Genomic DNA, 22,746 nt, shown 5'->3' on the forward strand with positions numbered 1-22,746 from the left:
TCTTTGGTCGAAAATGTAACCTGCGCCAGACAGAGAAGTACAAATGTAAGAAATGTGATATAACCATGTAAAGATTATTCTTTTCTTTCGAAAATAAATTAAATAAGCAACAAGATTGATTATAATTTACTAACATAAATAATAAAATAACCTAACCTAGCTTGATATAATTATATTAAAAGTGTGTACCACTCTTTTTTGACGGTGGTCGTCGCTGTGGCAGTCGCGTTCGAATCCGCTGTCTCCCGTTTGGAATCGTGTATCGTGAAATCTAAAGTAGACCACATATCATCCATATCGGTGCAACGATCTAGTATCACTCTGCAACGTGTCAATAAAACAAACACACAGTCAAATAAATGTTATTTTATCTCCGCGACATTCGTCACATCGGTATAGACATCGTACCTGCCACCACGACCACGTCTCCGTCGTGCGAAGCCAATACACCTTGGTACCGGTTTGTTAATGCTAGTCAGCGCAAACCTGTACTTTTTATCAGCAATACCGCCTTCGCTTTTATCACACCAAGGCCAATTTCCAAAACCGCCTGATACAGGCTGCAAAGAGGGAAGAATGTTAGATTTGAAAAATCTTAAGAAATAACTGTCACACAGACTCTATTTCTATATATTAATGACCTGTCCAGAGTTGCAATAACGCTTACGGCTTATGGAAAGAATTCTAGATTTAAAACGTGTCGCAACACAGTACCAGATCTATCGATTGATCCCAATAGTTGACGACAGTTTAATCAAAATATACCCAATAAATAAAAATTCTAAAACAAAGACAGCGTATACAATTAACTAACCGCTCATTTGCCATATTTATTTGTTCAAAAAATAAATTTAGATACGCAATATTTAACTTTCATTACGTCTTCAACTTAACGTTTTACCGCATATTCTTCGCATTTATTCAATTAATGTCGTCGCCAAACAACAAGCTGAATAAAATGAATATCCCAAGAAAAAAATGTAGAGCGACTTACCGGTAAATAAGAGCTATTCCTATTTCGACGAAAGGCGAATTGACCCTCGTCCGCTGCAGTGTCTTCGTCATCGCGGTCGGAAGGTAACGAGGGCTGGGAGTGCGAATGAGATGGAAGCGGGCTATCTTCATCCGAACTGATAAGCGGGTCCAGCCCACTTCCGAGCACTCCTGGGCGATTTCCTCGGCCGCCACTACCCGTCCCGCTGCGAATACCAATGTCGTCCAAACTTCCTCCCCTGCTATCCGTTTTATGTTTCCGCTTTTTGTACTGTCTCTTTTCTTTCCTGGGCACTACTTCATCCTAAATTGAGAGAGAAGCAACGCGTTAATTACGTAGCAAATGGAATGGACGATACCATTCTGTTGAAACATTTAAAGACATATAAAGTTTCAAAGAATATCACGAAGAATAAACGTTCTTCTTACAATCGACACATACTTTACAAACTTTGTTCGTCCAATTTTGATGAACGCCAAACTGGTTGGTAAAGAGTGGAGCAAACGCTGGTCTCGGTGCCTTTAACGCCGACACTTCCGCCAATATTTGTCCACTGAAGTCTTGCGCTTGATACCTGTGTGAAATTAAGCGTAAAATTCCTATTTAATAAATACATGTAATGCATATATATAAATGGTATCGTCATCGACTTTATACAAACCGTTTCTCATAAATCTCGATCGTGAGATGCAGATGTTCCCGTTTCGTCTTTTCTCGGCGTTTCACCATCTCCAGGAGCGTGACCGCTCTACTAAGATCTCTACGAAGCTTCAACATTTTCTCGTAGCTGGTTTCGTCGTTCTTGCGATTCTTACGTGTTTGCATTTTCTCCGTGCGTCGTCTGAACGCCAGATATGGATTGTTCGCAGCCGAGCCGAATCGATTCTCCGTTTTAACAGTTAATAATAAGGGATGTTGCTGCGTGGAAAATCGATAGTATTATTAATATCGCATTTGAAAAATTGATTCCGGAAACACTGGAAACTCCATTAGATTTATGAAGAGAAGAAACGAGGAAACTCGCAGGATAAAATTTGCGTACGAGTTCTTATATCCTTAATGAATAATAAAAGTGTATAAAAGCCAAGTAGAGCGACATAACCTCAAAAAATACAATGTAAAAACATGACGCTTACAGTTTTGAGACGCTTGTTGAGCCAATAGTCGAACACCGCGATAATCAAATCGTCGTCCTCTTTCAAAAGTGCCTTGGCTTCGTTGAGGGTAACTACAGTTTGTCCCGAACTCTTCTCCAGACGATCCATCATTTCCTCAAATTGAAGAGGAGTCAATTCCATCTTACGGCTTTGCAGCGCAACCCATTTTTCGTCTTCCGAGTCCATATCGTAGTCAGGTATGTCTTGTTCCATAGCAAAGGCTGCACAGAGAGAAGACAAATGGATCAATTAATTATTTGTCCCAAGGAACAATATTAATAAAAAAAGAACGTAATAAAAATGACGTTTCAACGTCCCCTTACGTTGCATGTGTATTAATTGGCGAGGCAGCTTATAATCAGCGGGATATATCTTGTTATAAGCTTCCGCATCTGCCAGATCGGTTACTTCAGGAGTAGGAATGATTAGACCCGTGCATATCGCTCTTTGAAGATGATGTTCCTGCGTAACAAAGAATTATTTACGTAATATCGTACTACAATCACACACACACACACACATCATTCGTACACATATGACTCAGAATACAATGTATTTACAAAAATGTGCTCGATACGTGCTTACGAACGAGTTTAAATCTCTTCGACAATGTACGTTTATTAGATAAAATGCATTCTAAACGATTTAGTTCGACACATTTCTTCCGAGTGGCATAATTATATATAAACATTGCCAAATTATGTACACGTGTTAAAGTAGAGCGAGGTAGTCTGATCGCTGTAGCAATCAATGTTTACTCAATGACACGTTCTATCGAATTATATATTTCATAAAAAAATGATATTAATTTAATCGATAAATTTGATTAGGATGTAACGAAGGGTTCGCGGAGATTACGGGGATCTCGATTCACCGCGACGGTGCTTCCACGTTGTAAACAGCGTTTTTGGCGTGACGCATGCAACGGAGTCAACAAATGGAAATAAGCAGCGCATCCGTTTTGTAGTTTCCCCCGTAGAAAGAAATACTGGAGTATCGTCGTTTCCAAGTTGCAGACTCTTGCACGTCGCGGGGGCCACTGTCTCAAGCGTGTCGGTGTCGGGGTCGGGAAGAGAAACGCTTGACATTTGGACAGGAGGCACAGGAGGCAAAGGGCGGCGCGTGGGCTCGCGATTAACGGCGAGCCCAGGCGTTGACATCCGTCGCGGGGGATAGTGCCGGGAGCGGGAGGGCGCGGGGAGGACGGTCGGGAATCGCGAGCGGGCTGGTAATTGCGTTAAACTTGGAAAATGAACAATTTTCCAGGGTGCGCGACGACGGGCGGGCCGCCATCTGCCGGTTGTTTATGAAAATTTCCGCCGTGGGTAAGATGGCGGACGGGGAAAACATGCTGGAACGAGATGCTGGACGTGTTCCGACTTACGCATTCCTCCTCCTTTTCCATGCCGCTGGGCATTTGGGGCACCGCGCGGTTAATGGCCGAGTAATCTGGCAGATCCGGCAGCTCCTCGGCCATGTAGATCGGCATGGGCTTGGAGGCGTCCAGGGCGCGCGCCCTGAACGACAGCTTGCTCATCCTGAGGGCGGCTGGCTCGCGCGTGTTGACAACCAAGGATGGCTGGCCGCACCGTAAGAGGCCAGTCGGGTCGGCGCTGCGCTGGGGGGGCCTCGGGCTCGCGGAACGCGGAACGCCGTGGACCTGGCTATCGAGGCCTGGCTGGGGGCCCTGGGGCCGAATTACCCGGCACAGAGAGCGCTCAGGGCCTCATCGTTCCCCGGCCATCGCGCTGGAACACGGTCACTCAGTCACCAAACGAGATGTATCACTTTGAAAACATGTTTGCGTGACACGGTCCCTGCTCAAAGCCATCATGGCCGACGCACAGCCATTTAACACGTTCGGCCGCCGCCGTGCAGTACCGCGGGCCGTCGCGGGCAGCGCGGGAATCGCCGCGTCGCCCGCGCCGTTGTGACGCGGCCCGCGCGCAGCGCGCACGCCTATTGGCCACTAGCCACTATTGGCTGCCCCGAGCTTCCCGCCCTATGCCGAGTACACACCCGCGCGCCAACTCGCGCCAACTCGCACGAGCGTCGGGCGTAGGCGTCGCCCCGGAAAGCGAATGAGACGCTCTCAAAAACACTTTTTCGTCCGTGACGCACGTTGTATATCATTTAATTACACTCGCGTCTCCGAGTTTTATCCATGTGCTTTTTTATGTAAATTCACGCACGTGCAGCGTCGAGCACCTGATCCTGAAACAAAAGTTCACAAATATAAATACTGTAGCGCGCAGAATCTTAATTTGTAAAAATAATTAAATTAAATTTATTTTCTTTCTTTTATTACATTGGGTTTAACTGTGACAGGTATGTACAATGAGGGGAATTTTTTTATTGTTACAAAGAAAAAAAAACAGAAGCGAGATACGTTCCCGCGACTCCTGCGCATGCGTCGCCGACGCGGGCGCTTGAACGTGTGGTTGTGGGCCGCGTCCGCCGTCGAGCGGCGCCAAATCCGAAACGGGAAGCACTGCGCGCGCGTTGCGAAATCCGTCCATTTCGGTGTTCCGCATTCGAATTAAAATTAAGTACGCTCGTTTTGGACTTTGAGGAAAGAAATGTGAGAAACTCGCGCGAGAAGCAGCGAGTGCGAAATACCTCGTACTAAAATGAGCAGATCTGTTCATCGACGAAGCGCTCGAAACTCGAAACTGTCGACGCGCGACGCGACGACCGACGACACATCGTCACGCGTTGCCGCGACGGAGATCACGGCCGCCGTAAACGATCGGAAAAAAAAGGGAGGAAGGTGGAAATTAAACGGCGTGAATGTCGCGCGCTTGATTCACGTAGCCGCTCGTGGCGGAAATCGCGACGGTCGAGTGCGCGACGTGCGCGTCGTACGCGACAAGTGGCGATAAGTTTGGGTGTGCGACATGACGAAGGCCGTCGCGGTTCTGTCCGCGAATCCTAGGTTATCTTACCACCTGCGCTCGCGGCTGCCGAATCTGCGCATTTCGGACGTGGCGCCAGGTAACGGTGCTCCACACGCGCACGTCGCGACGTAACCGCGCCCCAGGACCCAGGACGCAATTCCCGTGCTCGCGTCAAATCGTTTCGCGTTTCGCGTGCCACCGATAACCCCCTCGCGACGAGCACGTGTCGAATTCCCACTTCCCACTGCCTTCGGCTACCGCCGCGAGGGGACGTGCGCGCCGGGGCGGGAAAGTTCGTTCGACCCCGCTTGTGTTGCGGCGCGCGCGATCCGAATTCGGCGTTCAGAATTTTTGAATTAACCGCGAACGTGCGAAAGGATGATTTTCCTAAATGTTTTTCGTATCTCGTTATATTTAGGGTTCTCGCAACTTTGAAATACAGAATTGCATTAGCGCCTGAAAAATTTGCGATATACGATGGTCACGAAAAGATTCTCAATTTAAGAAACGGTCGTATAGCTTGTTAATGAAATATTTGTTGTTGGTAGCATTTTAAAAATGGTTCGCTTAATTGTTAGCAAATGTTTTTTTTTTTTTATACAGGACAAGCAGATACCTTATCCAAGCTGAATGCGGTGGAAATATTAGTGGCCGACTGTGATTTATTAATACCTTACGTAAATAAATTGACGTCGGTCAAATGGATACAGGCAACGTGGGCTGGCTTGGACAAATTTATTCCACATGTGCGGGACGCGCGAAGAGATTACACGCTGACTCGTTTCTCCGACGAATCATTCGGTCTGGCCATGTCCGAGTACGTGATAGCGCAGATTGTCAATCATGAACGCGATCAGAGGCAACAGTACGAGAACCAAAGGCTCGCTGTGTGGAAACAAGAAGGCAGATTGGTGAACCACAGGCTTATACGTGATTTAACGATAGGTATCTTAGGGGTAGGAACGATAGGAAAGTCGGGTAAGTCGCAAATAATAACTTAGATCTTGTATCTGATATCAAGCGGGCGATAAAAAGTTCCAGCTCTTCGTCTCTTAATATTTTCATAGTGGCGGAAAGGCTGAAGCTATTTGGCGCGACTATCTGGGGAATGACGCGTACCGTTCCGAAAGAGAACGTGCCGTACCTCGACGAGCATAGAACCGTAGATGACCTGCCAGACATCCTGAAAAATTGTGACTACGTCATTAATATAATGCCCTCGACTCGGGACACGGTAGGACTTTTGAATGGCAACGTTTTGGAATGCTGCAGAGGCAAGAACGCAGTTTTCATTAACGTGGGACGTAGTTCCGTTATTAAAGAAACGGACCTGGTGAACGCTCTCGAGCAGAAGTGGATTTCAGCTGCTATTTTAGATGTGTTTGAAAAAGAGCCGTTGCCAAAAGAGAGCAAGCTGTGGAGCCTTTCACAAGTAACTGTCATTTCTTAATTATCATATAAAGCGAGCTTTCATTTAGAACTTATTAACGACACTGTGCCCATTTAGGTAACCGTCTCACCGCATAATTCGGCCGTGACAAATTCACAAGATGTTGCAAAGCTATTCGCTACAAATTACGCTAAATACATAAACGGAGAGAGTATGATAAATGTATTTGATTTTAATAAAGGTTACTAGTTTGAGGGTTTCGAGTCACAAAGGTTTTGTACGGTGTTGAGCTAACAAGACCGGTGTACGCACAATAAATATTTATTATTGATAAAAATATACATACAGATAAAAATAAAGAACATATTTTGGGTATATTGAGCTGTATAATTGTTCCCGATACTAGAATTTAAGTCACATAGAACAATCTTACACCTACATAATTTTTAAAATATTGCAAAATAGTATAACGCCTATCGTTTTTGTTTTTTTTTATAGTTCTTTAAATTAGATAAATCAAAACTATATGTCAAATATAGTTATTTCTATTAAAACATAAAACAAAATTCACAAAATAAATTATATAATTTACTAGTGATCAAGTAAAACGTAAAACACTAAGTTTTATTTAAATACGAAAAAATTTGAAAATTAACTATCTTGATATCTGAAATAATTTGATTATATTAGCAGTTTATCGACTATTAATAATCTTAAGTATCAAAATCTAAATGAAGAACATGTTTTTATTACATGTATACGAACACCATATATCTCTCTTCGCACGACGTTGTCGCACATGGAGGTATTAATGTAAAATATTGTGGAAAATTATAGAAATCTATTCGGTAGGTGTCTCTTCGGTAGGCGTTTCTTCAATAGGCCGAGGAGACGGTATCAAGCCGCGGATGCACAAGTCGTACACTACCTCTTCGATCTTTTTCACGTCGTACTTGAGAGCGTCAAATCGTTTTCTCAATATATCATTCTTTAAGTTTAACAGCCGGAAGCCTGCGTTCAGTTCGTTAACGAATGTCGCGATTTCCATCGGCCAATAATAATGACCATTCGTGACGCTATTTACGGCGAAACGGCTCTAAAAAACAAAACAAAAAAAACAAAAAAACACGTCGTTTACGAGACTATCACGTGAGAAAATTACAAAGAATGCATACCAGTTCGGCGGACAACTGAAGCAGACCCAGCAAGAAATCCTCCAGATCTAGATGGAAGCCATCCTCTCTGTTATTTTTAACTGTAAAGATGACAAAAATTATTCTTCAATTATTATAGCAAATTATAGGATGTAAAGGCAAATGTTATTGAAATGCCTGTACGTATTCAAGTATTAGAGATGTAGTTATTTGTTATTTTTTATACCTCCTAATATTTCTGCAACAGTCTTCTTGTCGACCAAGAGTTTAATTTCAAAGTATATCACTAGAGCAACTAGAAAGCACAGTCTTTGGGTAACGAAACGCCATTGATCGTGATAACGATAATACTGATTGCTCGGTACCACTTCAGCCAGACTCGCGTATTGTGTCCTTACGTCGCCAAATATTTCTCTCGCCTTTGAACAATATTTTGACACAACTGTAATTTATCGATAACAGGTTATTTTTTATATGATATATATATTAAGTAAATAATAAGAAATTTATCACCAGTCACTAAAAAACATACTTATATTTTCCTCCATTGTGTGACGCACCGTGTGAATATTTTGCAGTGTCATCAGTATGTCCCTGGAATTCTTCTCGATATTCTTCACGATGACACGAATTTGCTGTAACGGAAAGAAAAATGTTACCAAACTTTCAAGAGATATTTTGCCGCGCCGTAAATCAACTCGTCTCTGACAATGAGTGAGATGGCGAAAAATGTGCTGCTTTCTTTGCCAATAAAGATTCTCGTATCCTTAAGAATTCGTTTATTCGAGCCTTCGGAAGAAGGTGACAACAATGACACCCCACAGAATAAACGGCATTACGTTCAAGCGACAGGAATCGCGCGGACAAGATCGCGGTCGGATGTTGAGAATGTGAAATTGACGAGTTAATGAAATTAACGAACTTATTAGATTTCGCGCGATGCCTTCGCGAGGAGGAATTAAAACGAGAATATAGCGAAAATGCAGCGGTAAGAGGCGATCCGCTACGCAACATAACCTAACAACACGTTGATACGCACCTCGCGCACTTCCTGCTCGTTGTTCAGAGAGTCCTGGAACGACGTGAACATCTCCGTTATCGTAGAGGACACGGTGTCTTCCATGACTTCCGAGGAAAAGTCAAAAGTCTCGCGCAATATTGGACCGCGTTGTAACGTTGTAAACCGCGCACCGATCAATTTCGTCAGTGGCCGGGGCCGGTGGCGTCGACGCGGCATCTGTACGCCCCGCCGAGTTCACTACGTCGCCAAGTGATTCGCGGGATAGCTCACAGATGGCGCCACCGTGCAGTTTTCGAGCGCGCGATAGTACGCAGAGTTGCAATAGATGACGGTGCATTAGCATTATTGATTGATTCGATCCAGTCAGTCTCTTACACTCACATTCGATGAAAAAAATTGATCGAAATGCAGAAAGATACGGAATACGGAAGCTCTGTGAAAAGGTAATTTTAAAAAACCTTCCATTCTCACAATTTTTAAACAATCAAATATATTTTCGTGTTTATTTGCCGTCCTAATTTATATGTATATGCTCGAATAATCTTTAGTAACGATGAATGAAGATTGAATTTATAACATACGATTGTTAACTATGAAAATTGCAAATTATAACCGGCAGAACTTTATGCGACCTTGCATCAATCGCGGGTAGATTGTTATATTAATTTATTGTGTATTTTATGGTATTATATAATATTATATTCGAGCACGCGAATGAGATCTATTTTACTACATGACGTGCATATGACATGTATTCATACATTTCTTTAGAGTAACCTTAGTAATTTATCATTTGATCTCTCATTAAAGTTCAATTAGTGCTTTAATTATAATTCATTATACGTGCGTATATATTTCCTATCGCGCATTGCACGCTGTTTAGAAATGCAGAGTTTTCCGTACTCGCATCTAAATTTATATTCGAAGAATATTGCATTTTCGGCTAGTTTTCACGATCTAGCAAATAGCAAATAGCGAATACTTAATAGAGCCGAACCGGTCAACGGCGGCCGGCGCGGCGGCGCGATGCGCGATGTGGCAAATGGCAAATTCGAGCCGAACCCAAGCCGAGCACGGCGAGAGCGAGAGAGGCGCGCATCGGCGAGCGAGGCCGCGTCCGCTCGCGCAAGGTCTCGTGCGCGCTCGAGGTGTATAAATAGAAACCAGTTAGGTTCTGCTGGGTGTGCGCGCGCGCGAACTCAAGAAAGGCGACGGCGGCGCGGCGCGGCGGCTTGGAATTCTGCATTCTGCATTCTGCATATATACGAGCCAGCCGCCCGCCGCGCAGCCTCACGCACACGGTACAGGTCGCGGGACGCGGAGGATCGGGAGGACGCCACGCATCCCTCCAATGGGGGAGAGAATTTGCGGGCGTGTCATTGATCCCGATACGCCGCGCGCCGGCGGTTGAGCAACACCTTCGCGATCCGATGAGCCGAGAGGAAGGGGAGGGACTCGTTTTATGGAAAAATCCGCGCGCGCCCACGTTCACGGGCGCGCGATCGCTAGGAGAATTTCGAAGCCGACGGAAAACGCGACGTTTGCGCGCGTTTTTATTTCTTTGCCAAACCGGAAACGCGAAAACCGGCGTGGATTCCGACGAGGTCTCTCCGCGTCGACCGCGTCGAGACAACGTGTTCCCCAAGGGGCAACCTTTCCCGCGCCTCGAACGGAACTCCGAAGCCGAGGTAGAACGGAAAGTCATAAAACGAAGTCAACGTGGTGGCAAAATGATGTAAAAATTGTCATTTTGCCATCATTTCAACTTTATCGTGACTTGTTATTCCACTTGGAGGATCCCATATCGATTTCGATATCATCTGGAACCTCCGCGCCGATATATTTCGATAAGAAATACGTTACTTCTGGATCTTCGCGCTTAACGAGGATCGGACCGCGGAATCCTGGTGAATTACCTCGCTTTCGTTACGCGTTTTCGGGCCTCGCTTCGGCATACAAGTACCATCGAGAGGACCGACGAAGAAACGATGAAGAGAGATCGAGGCACTCGGCCTTGCGACGGCCTTCGGCCTTCGCCGGCTGCGCCGCGAACCTCCTCGCGCTATACCTCGTTCCTGATAACTTGGAGCGCGGCGCGGTTCTTTTCGCGGCATTCGTTCCTTCGAACCGTTTCGCGTTCCGTCAATAGAGATAGGAAAAAAAAGGAAGAAACAATATCTCGCCTACCGTTCTCGGTCGGCGCGGAGAACATTTACGCGGCGCCCGCGCCGATACATTCTCGTGAAAGCTCTTGCGGTATCTTTCCTCGAGTTATGTAAAGCGGTCGACAGCCCGCATACATAAGTATGTACGCAAACGAAACTCGTTGTATACAGGAGGAGCAGGAGGAGAAAGAGGGGGAGACGGAGGGAGGGCAACGACGAGGGCCCCGCGTGCCCCGTTAAGCTTATTATTCGCATACCTCTCTTTTTCGGGAGAGGCGTCAATCTCAATAAAATCCTACCGGCGCGAAATCCTATCGTCGTAAATTCGTGATTCGTGGTACCTCGGGAACGATCTCGCTCCTCGTGCAAATGCTATTTTTAGCGGTGCCGATCTTATCTCGGCGAGAAAATAACGCGGGCGCACGTATGGCGGGCGGCGCGGCGGGGGCCCCACCGCTCTAAAGAGACCTTCTCTCGATCGTCCCCCTTCTTTCCTCGTAGTCCCGAGTCCCGAGTCCCGAGGCGGCCCCGGTTAACAACATGGGGGGGATGGATACTCCTCGCACGCGGGTAACACCTCGCGTGCCGTACGGCAACGATCGCGGATTCTCTCGGAAAGGAGAGAACCCTCGATCGCATGCACGTCGCACGATCGGAGAGTGACATTTCCAGGGCGAGTCCGGTTGACTGGCGGGGGACCGACGAGGACGTTCGCGAGCGGGGTTCCTCTCCGATTTTTGCGCGGCGAATAGCAATGCGTTTCGAGGGGCACGCGCGTTGGTCCGCGTGTTGCCCGATTTATCTTCCGATCTCGTCTGGATTTGAGGAGCTAAGCAAACATTGGAAACTTAACTAAAGATGGTGCTCGTTACGAGAACAAAAATGTACCTGCAGTTACACGTGTAAGTACGGAATGAAAATTTGAATAACTACCGGCACGATTGAAAACCCGCGGCCGATCTAGAGGTAAACGCGATATATTTTGCAACCACTTTCCGCGAAGTAACCGCGTTACTTTCGAATCGCGGACAAACAGATGAAATAACAACGTATATATGTACTACGTCAGAGTCGTGGCAGCGACGGCGACGCACGTGCCGCGGAAGCTGCTTATGATTTGATATGTTTGCGCTTTAAACAAGTTTGCGCGGATTAGCATTAGCTCGGCCTGCTCGGCGCGCGTGTAAATGATAGAACAACGAATCGTATTTACCCGCATAAATATGGAAACGGATGCTTGGCGGAAGATAATTTGAGAAAAAAGCAGGAAGCGCACACACGTAACGCGCCCTTTGAGAATTCTGTTGAGTTACGCGCGCGGAGATTACATTGTTAACGTTCCGGCCCGCGGTCTCGTTATCCGGCTAATAATTTTTATCTGATTTGAAGATAAAAACATAGCCACGACGAGATTTCATTGCTTTTTCTATACAATTATAAATAAGCTCTCTAACGATCGCGTCTACCTCACATTTTTTTATATGAATTTTATATGAGAATTAATTTTATATGATTCTCCCACGATTCCGCGAAAGAAAAATGTTATTAATTGGGAAAATAGACGAGCGCCACACGAGCTCTCGAACAGTCTGTTAATAAGTAAATTAGTAGGGTCAAATTAAATTCAATTTTAGTCATTTTTAACCATTCCTATATATAGGTCGCCACTGCTCCTGTTTAAAAAGAAACATGTCGTTAATTTAACTTAAACAATGCCAATTTAATTAAACCAATAGAGTCAAAATTGTCACTGTTTTGTGTGAAAATAATTTATTTCCGACACACATAGTAGTTAAAAAAATAACAAAGTTATTTAACTTAAAGTATTGGTTTTTAAATTTCATCCTTCGATATCATCCTTTAACAGTGAAGTTTCACTCATTTCGCGAGGTAATCCGGCGAAATCGCGCCTACGTGTCTCGACCGCCAAGACGATAGACGAAGACGGCGAACGACGCTTAACCGGCTTAACGCGAACGAGTACGCGCGTAAAGGTGCCTTTTCATGCTGACGCTCGACGCTCATTTTCAGCGGCAAGAAGGTCGCATGACCACACGTGACGTCGGCGTCAATTGAAATTCATGAAAAGGAAAACAGCGTCAAAATTTCGGCGTCTTCGCGCTGCTTTGGCTTTGACGCTAAAGCTGAGAAAATCCAGCTTTCTTTGCTTGACGCTAGCGTCAGCGCGAAATCACGTGATTTCGCGATACGCTGAAACGAGCGTCCCATGAATTCGCACCTTAACACATGCAAAATTGCAAAATGCAGCGGCGTAAATGTCAGGGTCATCGGGCGGCATAACGCGCGGCAAATACCAATTAAATACCAATGCCGTAGATTTATATTCGTAGAAACGGATATTTTCTCACGTGCCAATCGGACCGGAGGCTACGGAATGCGGCGAACGGGAACGTTAAACACAACCGGATTGTCGTTATTCCGCAACGTTGCGTATCAATTCGCGGAGAACGAATCCTTGGTATTTCGAGCCGATCCACTTCTCTCCAATGTTCTCTTCTCTATTTTTGCTGGTTGCTTCTTGCTGGTTCTCTCGACTCCTCCTCATCTCTTTGAAGACCTTCCCCGTCATTCTTCCCCCTCTCCCCTCTCTCTCTCTCTTTTTCTTTCTCTCTCTGCTTGTTTTTCCGATCGAAAGAAATCGCACGGCTGGAACGTCTCGAGATTAATCGCGCGTCTTCCGATCGCGAACGCCTCGGCTTGGCTCGACGTTCTCACGTGGAGAGGATAAAGACTCAAAGGACTCTCTTCTTGCGAACCGGCGCGGCCGGACGGGACGCGCGGTCGCGGCGTCGCGTTATCACGAGAAATCGAAGATAAACGAGCCTCGCGCGCATCCATTAATTTCCTCCCCCCCCCCCGGAAAACGCCGCGTCGCGTAACACCGATAGATCTTGGTCCCCGGACTCCCCGGTCGATTACGCGCGGACAACCGAAGGCAACCGGTTGTAGACGCGCGGCGAGCAACGCGGCCGTTTGCTCGACGGGGCGTTTCAAATCGTCGACGATTACTCAAAGCGGTTAGGTTTAACTAACGGAGAATCGATTGTATTACATTTGAAGAGATATTCGTAAATTCGCCCGGTTCTCTCTCCTCTCTCGCGCGAGCTCGCGTCGCTCTAATCAAGATTTTAACCGCCGGATTCGCCTCCTCTAGAAAGAAACGACGTGGACGCCGCGGGCGAAGGAAGGATCGCTCCTCTCTCCTCCGGAGAACGCGTCTGTAATTAAAATCGTAGACAGCCGGAAATTAAGGCATGCCCGTCCTAAGACTGGAACCCACGCCGGAACCCACAGTCGTTACTCTCGCGTATATTCTTTCGCGTAAACGCCAGGTACGTTCGCGGAACTACTTACAATCTCGCATTACTGAATTGCGCATTAAACCATCAGACGCTTGGTTTGTTAAAGACATTATACTTCCATTATATTTAACATTAGTTTGCAAACTTAATTCCTTTATATTTAATCTTAAATTTTATAATCTCTTCGCAGAAAAAAAACAAGTGTCAAATCAATATATAATCTTGAAATGAGATATTATATCGCGTTAAACTAAGGTAAAACTTGCTTGGATGCTTCAAGTTATTTATATTTTTATAGTTAAACATAATTTTATATATAGTTATATTACGAGAGTACATCAGTGTTGATTTGTGCGTGACCCTTATTTTTTTTCTGTGTTGAAACACACGTAATATATGTGCAGTGTTACTTTATATTTTGCTTTACCCTTTACGTCCAAGTCACAGAAGCTTATTTTTCAGACCTGATATACGCATAGGGTTATCGCTCGCTCGCCTCTCCTCCCGACTCGCTTCGAGAGATCCCGGGACGGGAGGAAGATATACGTACGGCTATAGTGGGATGCTCATTCCATCCCGCGATTGCCGCGGTGTACGCGACTAAACGTAGTCCCTGTAGGTTGGCGGCGCCGTGCCGAAGAAACGCCCCCGGGCCCCGGGCGCTATATAACTTTTTACGTCACGGCTCGGGAATTTCCTACCCGTCGCGATTGCTCGCCGTCGTGGTCGTCGTGGAACAACCGTCGCCGTCGCCGGCGCGATGTCGGACCGTTTTAAGGGCCACGAGTGCGGATCCACGGCCACGGAGGAATCCACGGTATTCGGGCGAATCGCGCTCGTTATCGCGGACCAACCGCGTATTGTGACACGGTTCCACGTGGCTGCAAAAGAAACAAACGCGAATCCTTAATTAAGGCAAACGATCGCTCGGTATCTTACATCAAGAATCGGGCAACTTTAATTTCGCGAAATAAATTTCCCCTTTCCTTTCTTTCTCAATATACTATATTCCTATCCTTCGAAAAAGGTGAGCGTATATAAGAGGTGATGAGATACTCCTGTCGAGAGAGACGTCGAGGACGTTTCTACGTCGCGTCGCAACGTCACGGGGCTTTCCCGACCGACGCAACGTCAGGATTCATCGAAAGCGCGCGTATATATATATATATATATAGTTACATAATATGTAAAAGCCTAAGTACAGCGTATAAACGTCCGAACTATGCAATTATGAATTTTATGCATTCCATTAAGTGAGATTACACTCGAAGAGAGTCGTTTGTCAGCAGCGTACGGGTAGTTGCCAGGCAGGCGCGTATATCTTCGTCGCCGCGACCGGTCGTATACGCGGCTAAATTAGCCGCGAATGCAAAATGCATTGTGATATACGCCTTGGGAAGACCGACAAAAACTGCCCGATGCATTATGGATGCCGCACGCTAGATCGCCTTGCGCGAGAATTAACCTCGAGATCAGCCACTCCTGTGATACGTCCGCGTTGAAAGCGACAAAAAGCAGATATCGTTAGAAAAATGACTCTATTAAGAAATAGAAGAATACTCGTACAAAAATAAATTAAAAAATCCATAACTCCACATTATAGATCTATATGTCTCTCCTTCCATCTACACATAACGTTTCTTTCCTCCCACTTCTATTAAATTGCCGAATAACGCGCTGCTCGCCTCTCAATCGGATAAGCTTACGAATTTATTTCTAATTTGCGAATCGAAGTAATTTAGCTTACAATGATTTATTCAGTCGTCATAGACTGAATTAATTTAGAAGAAACTGGCCATTTGCAATCCGAACTTTTGGATCTTGGTAGCCTAACTATTTATGTATGTATTTTATATATTTTCCATATATTACACATATTTTAACTTGTTAGTAAACTGCGCACCGATCTTTTGCCTTAAAACAGTTATTGTTGGAAAATGCTTCCCCCCTTCCTAATTAAATCAATTAAATATCAATTTAACTTTGATGCTATATAAGCATCTAAATTACTGTAAAAAATTTATTGTGAAAAATGTACTTCAGCCTTACTAACAATAAGTTGCGGAAAATATGTTCATGTGTGCATGAAATAATACACATAAATAGTATTATATAGGCTATCAAGATCCAAAAACTCGATTCAAGCAAATGGCAAATTGATGTTCTAAATTATATATTATGACGATCTTGTTTTTCTTAATATTATGAATTAATTCAATTCGTGAATTAAAAGCGGGCAATTTTTGCACGCGCGAGGCGTTCTTGTGATATGCGCGTGTTCATTTCGATCTATCCGCAGATATTATAGGTATACTTATACTTACAAGTCCAAGGATTGCTTCAGGTAAAACGGCTGAAGGAACGCTGAACTTTGCTCTTTATTACCATATGTACGCCGTTGTCGGCGAGACGTTATTACGATCATTACTGACAGTCGTTTCCCATTCTGCCTTTGCCCCGTCTACGCCGAGAAACAACGTACACGAATTCCGTCAGGAGGATCATCGCGATCATCTCATCGCGCACCCTCGCCAGCTGGAAACGCGAAGAGAGAGACGCGGATGAGATATCAGCTATCAACCTCAATTAGATAAATTAAGTCGCGCGCAGGAATGCTACGTCGGGCGCTATACGCGCGCGCTCGCGGGGCGGGACGAGCGGTTATCCGCTCGAGCGGAGATGCTTTCGCGTTTCGAGCCGGTCGGCGGTCGGCCGATCGGTCGGGTCTTCCAACAGGTCCGACGGAACCGACTCGTCGGACTAGTTAATAAATTATCGTAGTCCGCCATCTTTGTCCGTGCGTGGACTCGCGTCGCCGGCAATTGTAAAATGGAGCCCACAAACGAGTAGTGTTGGCTCATATATATACATATATATACATATAAAGAAGAGATAAGGATCGCGCAGCTCGCGAAGGATGTTCTAGGGAATCGCGGGGAAGTCGCGCCATCGCGGATTGGTCCGCCAGTTAATGGAACCGTCATCGAGCATCATCGCGATCGTATTCTAGCCGGTGTGTGACGACCGGCGATAAAATCTGCCTACATATCTCCGCGAACGCGATACCGACACGTTTAATTTAATTACGTAACGTCGCCGACGTTCTCGGCGTCTCGGCGTCTCGGCGTCTCGGCGATCCACGAGCGTCTTCGCGCAGACAAAATCGCCCGCTTCTCGGAACAGTCCACTCACGAATTTCGACGAAAGAAAGATAGAGAATAAGGAGAGAGAGAGAGGGAGATGAGATCGGAAATTCGAGTGGCCTTGCGGTGGCCTCCGATGAACGCGTCTCGAACGGCAGACGGCAGAGCCGATCGAGAATGAGGGGATCCATCAGATATATATTATATAAACGGAACAGATGCGCGACGTCTCGCGAGGCGCTTTTTGAATGACGCTCGATGACGTCGCGACGCAGATTCAGGAAGAGAGTTGAATGGGGACACCTTTCCATCAAATTTTCTCACTCTGAGCAGCCTGCTGTCACACACACATGGATGACGTCTATATTTCCTAGGGAGTAACGGCGACGAGTGAGCGACGATTTCAGTCTCGTTCAGCGTTCGTTGTCCGCAGATGGATAATGTAAAATCCGAATGTCATAATTCTATAGAAAATCACATCAGGTGTGATTTACGCACGCCGGTGTTCGAAGTATTGAATTATGGTAATTTAATTGATGGATTCCGCGACGCGTCCGACCGACTGCCACGTCGGCATAGGTCGCTAATCGCGGGTCTAATGGGCGGAGAAAAGACTTCCTGCAAATAATATAATTATCGTGCATTGCAAAAATGAATGAATGAACATGTGAAGGAGAACGTAATGGAGTGCGGCAATGCTTTTTCCCTGAAACGATCTTGATCGATCGGTATAAAGGTGCGGGCGTGCGCCGCGCCATGCCGGCTCGCGAACAAAAAAGGCGACGAGGCGGAATTCGAGCCGGCCGGGCCGCGGCGCCGAAAGCACGCGCATGCCGAGGAACCCGTCGTACTTCCTCCTTCCTCCTGCAGGAAGGTCGCGCTTATTTGCGCGGATTTCCACACTCGGGCGCTGTGCCTCGGCCATAAATGGAGCGCAGCATCCGAGCGGTAGGTTTTTACGGTACCCAGGTTCGCCGCCGTTGGATACCGTTGGTATGCATAAACAATGTCGCGAGCGCGATACCGACAACGGTATTTATAGGAAGATTTCCGGACTGATACGATTTATCGAAATAAATAACATCACTCCGTTCAACCGAGAGTAGTCCGATCCAATGTCGATATCTATTATTATTGTATTATATAAAACAAAGTCGGGTTAGTTACACCATTTATGAATCAAGAACGGCTGGACAGATTTTGTATTAAGACCATATAAAATAGGGGTAGAATTTTCCGGCGTAGCATATAGAGTGTACAGTTTTTCGTTACCGGGGCGAAGCCCGGGTAACCAGCTAGTTTTGAATAAACTTGATAAATTCTAGAACCCGCGCACTGTTGAATATTAATAAAGGATAAACCTTGAGTTAAATAATATTTCGTTATTTTTAACTACTCGTACTATAATGTGTGTCAATAAAATTTATTATTTTATAACTCCATAGGTATGTAGTATTTAAAATTAATATTGTTTTAGTTAAAATGACATATTGAGTAGGAGCAGTGATGGCGATCTGCAGAAATGGTTAAAAATGATTCAAATTGAGCATAATTTGGAACTACGAATCTAACAGTACATAATTCACTGAAATTACTCATAAAGTTCACTTTAAATACGTGCTTAAGACATTCCCGTATAAATTACGGACCACGCGCTAAATTTCTAAATCTGCACGGGTCTTTTAATTTGCGGCACATCTCAAGTACATCGCGTGATCCCATAAGAAGAGTATCCCTCGCGAATTACATGCTCCGAAAGCTCCCGCAATGAATGACGCGAAGGGCACGTGCATTAACCGTATCATGGTTCCCGGGCAATTCGCGTGATACGTATACATACGTGTGACCTTCGTCGAGCCTCGTCGATGAGAGATACGGGTATACTTTAAATACATGCGAATGAAAAACAGCCGGATGTGCGACGAGCGTTACCTCTTTCTCGAAGTGGAAACCGAAGCCGGCGCTACATATAGATGCAAAAAGCGATAACGCTGGAAAAAAGAAAGAAAAAAAAACCGTGATGAAAATCTTTTTGATCTTATATCTCGTTATGTAGAATCGAGGATAAAAATTTATATATGTGAATGTATGATAGAGCACCAAAATTCTGCAGACGTTGAAATTGATTTGACACTACTTTTTCTTCTGCGAGATATCAATTACGTTAGTCCGTTGAAAAGAAAGAAAAGATGGAGAGAGCGATCGCTCGGTGTTTTGTTTATTTTAAAAGCCGTGTGATTGTCGGGTATTCCTCGCTTCTTATCTTTCCTCGCGACGTCGCAATTTGTAAGGAAAAAGAGCTGTAGTTACGCGCACCGAGTTACTCCGCTTCGTGCGATCGTCCCCGCTTACGGTGACGCACACTTAATTTTGCGGGTCAAAAAAGAAATCGGCCGAAAGCGGAGAGCTCGATCTCTTCACGAATTCGTGAAGGCGAGATACCGGGAGGGGACAGGTGGACGCGAGGTGTGTAGAACGAGGGAGAGAGAGGAGACCGGCTCTTATGGGAGAGAAGCGTACGACCTCCCTTCTCCTCCTTGAGCTCCCTCCACGGACGGCTCGCCATCGAAAGAGGCTGCTGCTGCTGCTGCTGCTGCTGCTGCCGCCCGCCGCTCTCTCACGTAGCTCTCCTCTCTAACGCACATATAGATACATACATTATCGTCGCGAGCGAACGAGCGAACGCTCATCTTGGCCAGGTCTTGGCCTCCCGCGGTTAGTCCGCCGGTTGGTGGGTGTGCACCGGCGAGACGGTGGGTCGCGCATACCGTGCGTGTCATCGTCGTCGTCGTCACCGTCCTCGTCACCGTCGGGGTATTCCGCTTACGCGTCCGATACGCACGCTGGCCACGTACGCGCGCGGACAGACAGATACGCGCAATCCCGTGCGTTATACGCGCGCCGCTCTCGCGCCTTCGTCCTTCGTCTCTCGCGTAAGCCAACCCGTGTCGATGGCCACGTGATTCAGATTCGATTGACCGCGAACCACGAGTAATCGAGCTGAGCACGATCGGCGAGGATCGAAGGGATCGAGAGAAATCGCCCCGCTTCTGGTCCCCCTCGCTCCGAAAAGGCGGATCGTCACGAGAGATTTCGCAAGGACATCGCGAAACCACCGTCTCCTCGCCGCCGCTGTCGTCGCGGTGGGGACCGATCGCAACCTCGTAAGCCGCCGACGTGGTCGCATCGACGGTTTTTCCGCAGTCGCTGCGAGCGTGGTACCACGGCAGGAGGGACATTCCGCCGATTTCTTTTTCCCTTCGCCGTCGCAAAGTAGCGGCGAAATGGAGCTATCGTAACGTGGTTTTTCCTCGTGACGATCGCCCTCTCCTCTTTCCTCTCGTCCGCAGGTTTTCCACGCGTGACGAGAGGGGCGGCGCCGAAGCCTAGAAAGTGAGGCTCCCGGAAATACACGCGAGTCGCGCCGGAGTGCTTCCGTTTATGTAACTGCAACTGCATGCACACCGCGGCACCGCCACCGTTCGCCGAGATATATGCGAGAGATCGCACACGTGCATGCGGGCATCGAAGTCTCTCCGACGATCTGACTCTCCCGCGGCGCCGCGGCGCGCCGGATCGAGGATCGAGCGCCCGTCTCCCTTTGACCCTTATCCACATCGCGGTGTGTTTTCTTCAGCGAGAGGAGTGCGTACGTGTGTGCGTGCGTGCATGTGTGTACCCCAGGATTGCCACATACTTGCAGCGGGACGGACTTTCGTCATCGGCGTGATGATGACGGAGGCGATTGTAAACCACAACGTCCCGATAACGAAACGGAGAAATCACGAATACGGGGAACCTGAGAACGGCCTATCCGTAGCTTGTCATCGTTAGAAATAACATTGTGTCGCCTCTGTGTGTGTGTGTGTGTGTGTGTGTTGGCGCGACGTTTATTGTAGCCAATTGCAGCGTGGACTTGCATCTCGTTTCGGGCGGACGCTCGCGCTCTTCCGATTCCGTTACGCCGCGGCCGCTCGCGATTCTCAATTCTCAATTCTCATATATTCTCGAGGCAAGCGAGAAGTCGAGCAGCGTAAATTACGTGCGCGTATGATTCTTTTCCCTCCACTTTCGAGTTACAAACTGGCGTTTCGACACGCCGATACAATCGCGGAGCCATCGTAGCGCGGAGAAGGGACCTTGGACGCACTTACGCTCGAGGATAAGTCGAACGTTTACAAGTTTACATAACGGCGGCAGCTTTAGAAAGCGCGTGGAAATCTGAAAAATTAACGTTAACGCGATAACGTGAAGATAAGGATAAAGAGAAGAAAGATACAAGGAACTAGTATCGAGAGAAACAAGAATATAAGATAAGAGTGGCTCCCTGTACCTACCGGTGAACGTGAAAGAATGTTTCGCCATGGTTTTTCGCGACGGTTAAAATTTAGGCTGCGGTCCACTTTACGCTACAAATGCTTCGAAGCATATTCCTCTTCTCTTTTCTTTCAATGAAGAAAGAAAGAGAAGAAGGACGCTCCAAAGAATTTGTAGCGTCAAGTGGACCGCAGCCTTAAAATATTGGATATAAGTATTACGAATCTCAACATCGATTTCTCTCATATCCATTCACCATTCGGTTTCTTTACATTCTCGAACGTCTTTTCGAGCGAAGACGTCTTCTAAAATTCTAAACTAAATTTCTTCGTTCATATTTATATTTGTATCTTATAATATTAATTCCACACGCACACCCTGCACGTTTTAATTTCACATTCTACTGCATGTTAGGTTCAGGAAAAACGAAGAGGTTCTGTGTAAAAGAGAGGAAGAGATAGAAAGAGGGAGAAAGAGAAGAGGATAGGCGCGGGCGCGCGCCCGCCCGGCGATTTGAATACCAAATCGCCGTCTCTTGTGCAATTCCCTCTTGTCTGTTTCTCTCCTTTTTCTTCTTTCCGTATTCCGTCCCGGGTCCCTACGACCTTTCCACGTCTACCTGCCTGCGTGCCCCGCGTATTTTTAGGCGTGACACGCTTTCTTTGTGCCGATCGGCCGGACCACCGTCGCAAAAATGACTCCTCGTAAAAGAATACGCGCAGTAAATCGACGTTTCTCTTTTCTTTTACCTCCTTTCCTCTCCTCTCCTCTCCTCTCCTCCCAAAGTTTACGTACGTCCATCAAGTTCCCGAATTTTTCTATTTAACGTCGCTGTCGAGCTAAACATTCTCTAAATTATTAACGTAATAAATTATTCTCTTCTAGTTCAGAAAATAAAGATAAGTCAAGAAAATTGGGCAAAGTTAATTTTAATTAGTTTCAATTAACGATTATTATATGCGTAACGTGAAAAAGAAATGTCTTTCACTTCGGTTTCGCAGCTATACATATTACACGCGACGACAATAATCAAATAAAATTTATATTTGATTTAATCGTTCATTTGTTTCACCCAGGTACTTCGGATTATTTGATATTCTTTCATTCTCGTTACTTCGTTACCAAGGCAAGACCAGCTTTATAATGTGTATGCACATATAATTCTGTAATTTAAATATTAAAGAC

At 46.1% G+C, this 22,746-nt stretch overlaps 3 protein-coding genes across 5 annotated transcripts in view; 1 reads left to right on the plus strand and 2 right to left on the minus strand.

Moving 5' to 3' along the window:
* The window catches only part of E(pc) (Enhancer of Polycomb), a 9,107-nt gene extending 4,765 nt beyond the window's left edge, over positions 1 to 4,342 (minus strand). The window contains exons 1-9 of one of the 3 annotated variants that reach the window (XM_077422835.1): positions 3,536 to 4,342; positions 2,475 to 2,613; positions 2,131 to 2,372; positions 1,656 to 1,912; positions 1,436 to 1,568; positions 995 to 1,297; positions 409 to 560; positions 190 to 321; positions 1 to 20 (exon numbers count right to left, since the gene is read on the minus strand). The exon at positions 1 to 20 is cut by the window's left edge and continues 1,075 nt beyond it. In XM_077422835.1, coding sequence (XP_077278961.1) covers positions 1 to 20; positions 190 to 321; positions 409 to 560; positions 995 to 1,297; positions 1,436 to 1,568; positions 1,656 to 1,912; positions 2,131 to 2,372; positions 2,475 to 2,613; positions 3,536 to 3,688 — 1,531 coding nt within the window. In that variant the 5' untranslated portion in view covers positions 3,689 to 4,342. Of the gene's footprint in view, positions 21 to 189; positions 322 to 408; positions 561 to 994; positions 1,298 to 1,435; positions 1,569 to 1,655; positions 1,913 to 2,130; positions 2,373 to 2,474; positions 2,614 to 3,009; positions 3,443 to 3,535 lie in introns of those variants that run through there. The other 2 variants (XM_077422837.1, XM_077422836.1) reach the window with 2 other exon arrangements.
* Positions 4,343 to 4,879: 537 nt separating this feature from the next.
* LOC143906647 (glyoxylate/hydroxypyruvate reductase A) lies at positions 4,880 to 6,813 on the plus strand. The gene is made up of 4 exons (XM_077422845.1): positions 4,880 to 5,145; positions 5,652 to 6,026; positions 6,116 to 6,480; positions 6,556 to 6,813. Exons 1-4 carry the CDS (start codon positions 5,049 to 5,051, stop codon positions 6,685 to 6,687), a joined length of 969 nt encoding a protein of 322 aa, XP_077278971.1. The 5' UTR covers positions 4,880 to 5,048; the 3' UTR covers positions 6,688 to 6,813.
* A 104-nt stretch (positions 6,814 to 6,917) lies between these two features.
* Trsn (translin) lies at positions 6,918 to 8,837 on the minus strand. Its single transcript, XM_077422847.1, has 5 exons — positions 8,632 to 8,837; positions 8,125 to 8,227; positions 7,819 to 8,034; positions 7,614 to 7,693; positions 6,918 to 7,534 (listed from the first exon to the last, which is right to left on the minus strand). Exons 1-5 carry the CDS (start codon positions 8,827 to 8,829, stop codon positions 7,280 to 7,282), a joined length of 852 nt encoding a protein of 283 aa, XP_077278973.1. The 5' UTR covers positions 8,830 to 8,837; the 3' UTR covers positions 6,918 to 7,279.
* Between the last annotated feature and the right edge of the window lie 13,909 nt (positions 8,838 to 22,746).

This window comes from Temnothorax americanus, unplaced genomic scaffold (assembly GCF_048541705.1).
Source record: "Temnothorax americanus isolate GAGA-0224 unplaced genomic scaffold, ASM4854170v1 Scaffold74, whole genome shotgun sequence".
Taxonomy (NCBI): Eukaryota; Metazoa; Arthropoda; class Insecta; order Hymenoptera; family Formicidae; genus Temnothorax; species Temnothorax americanus.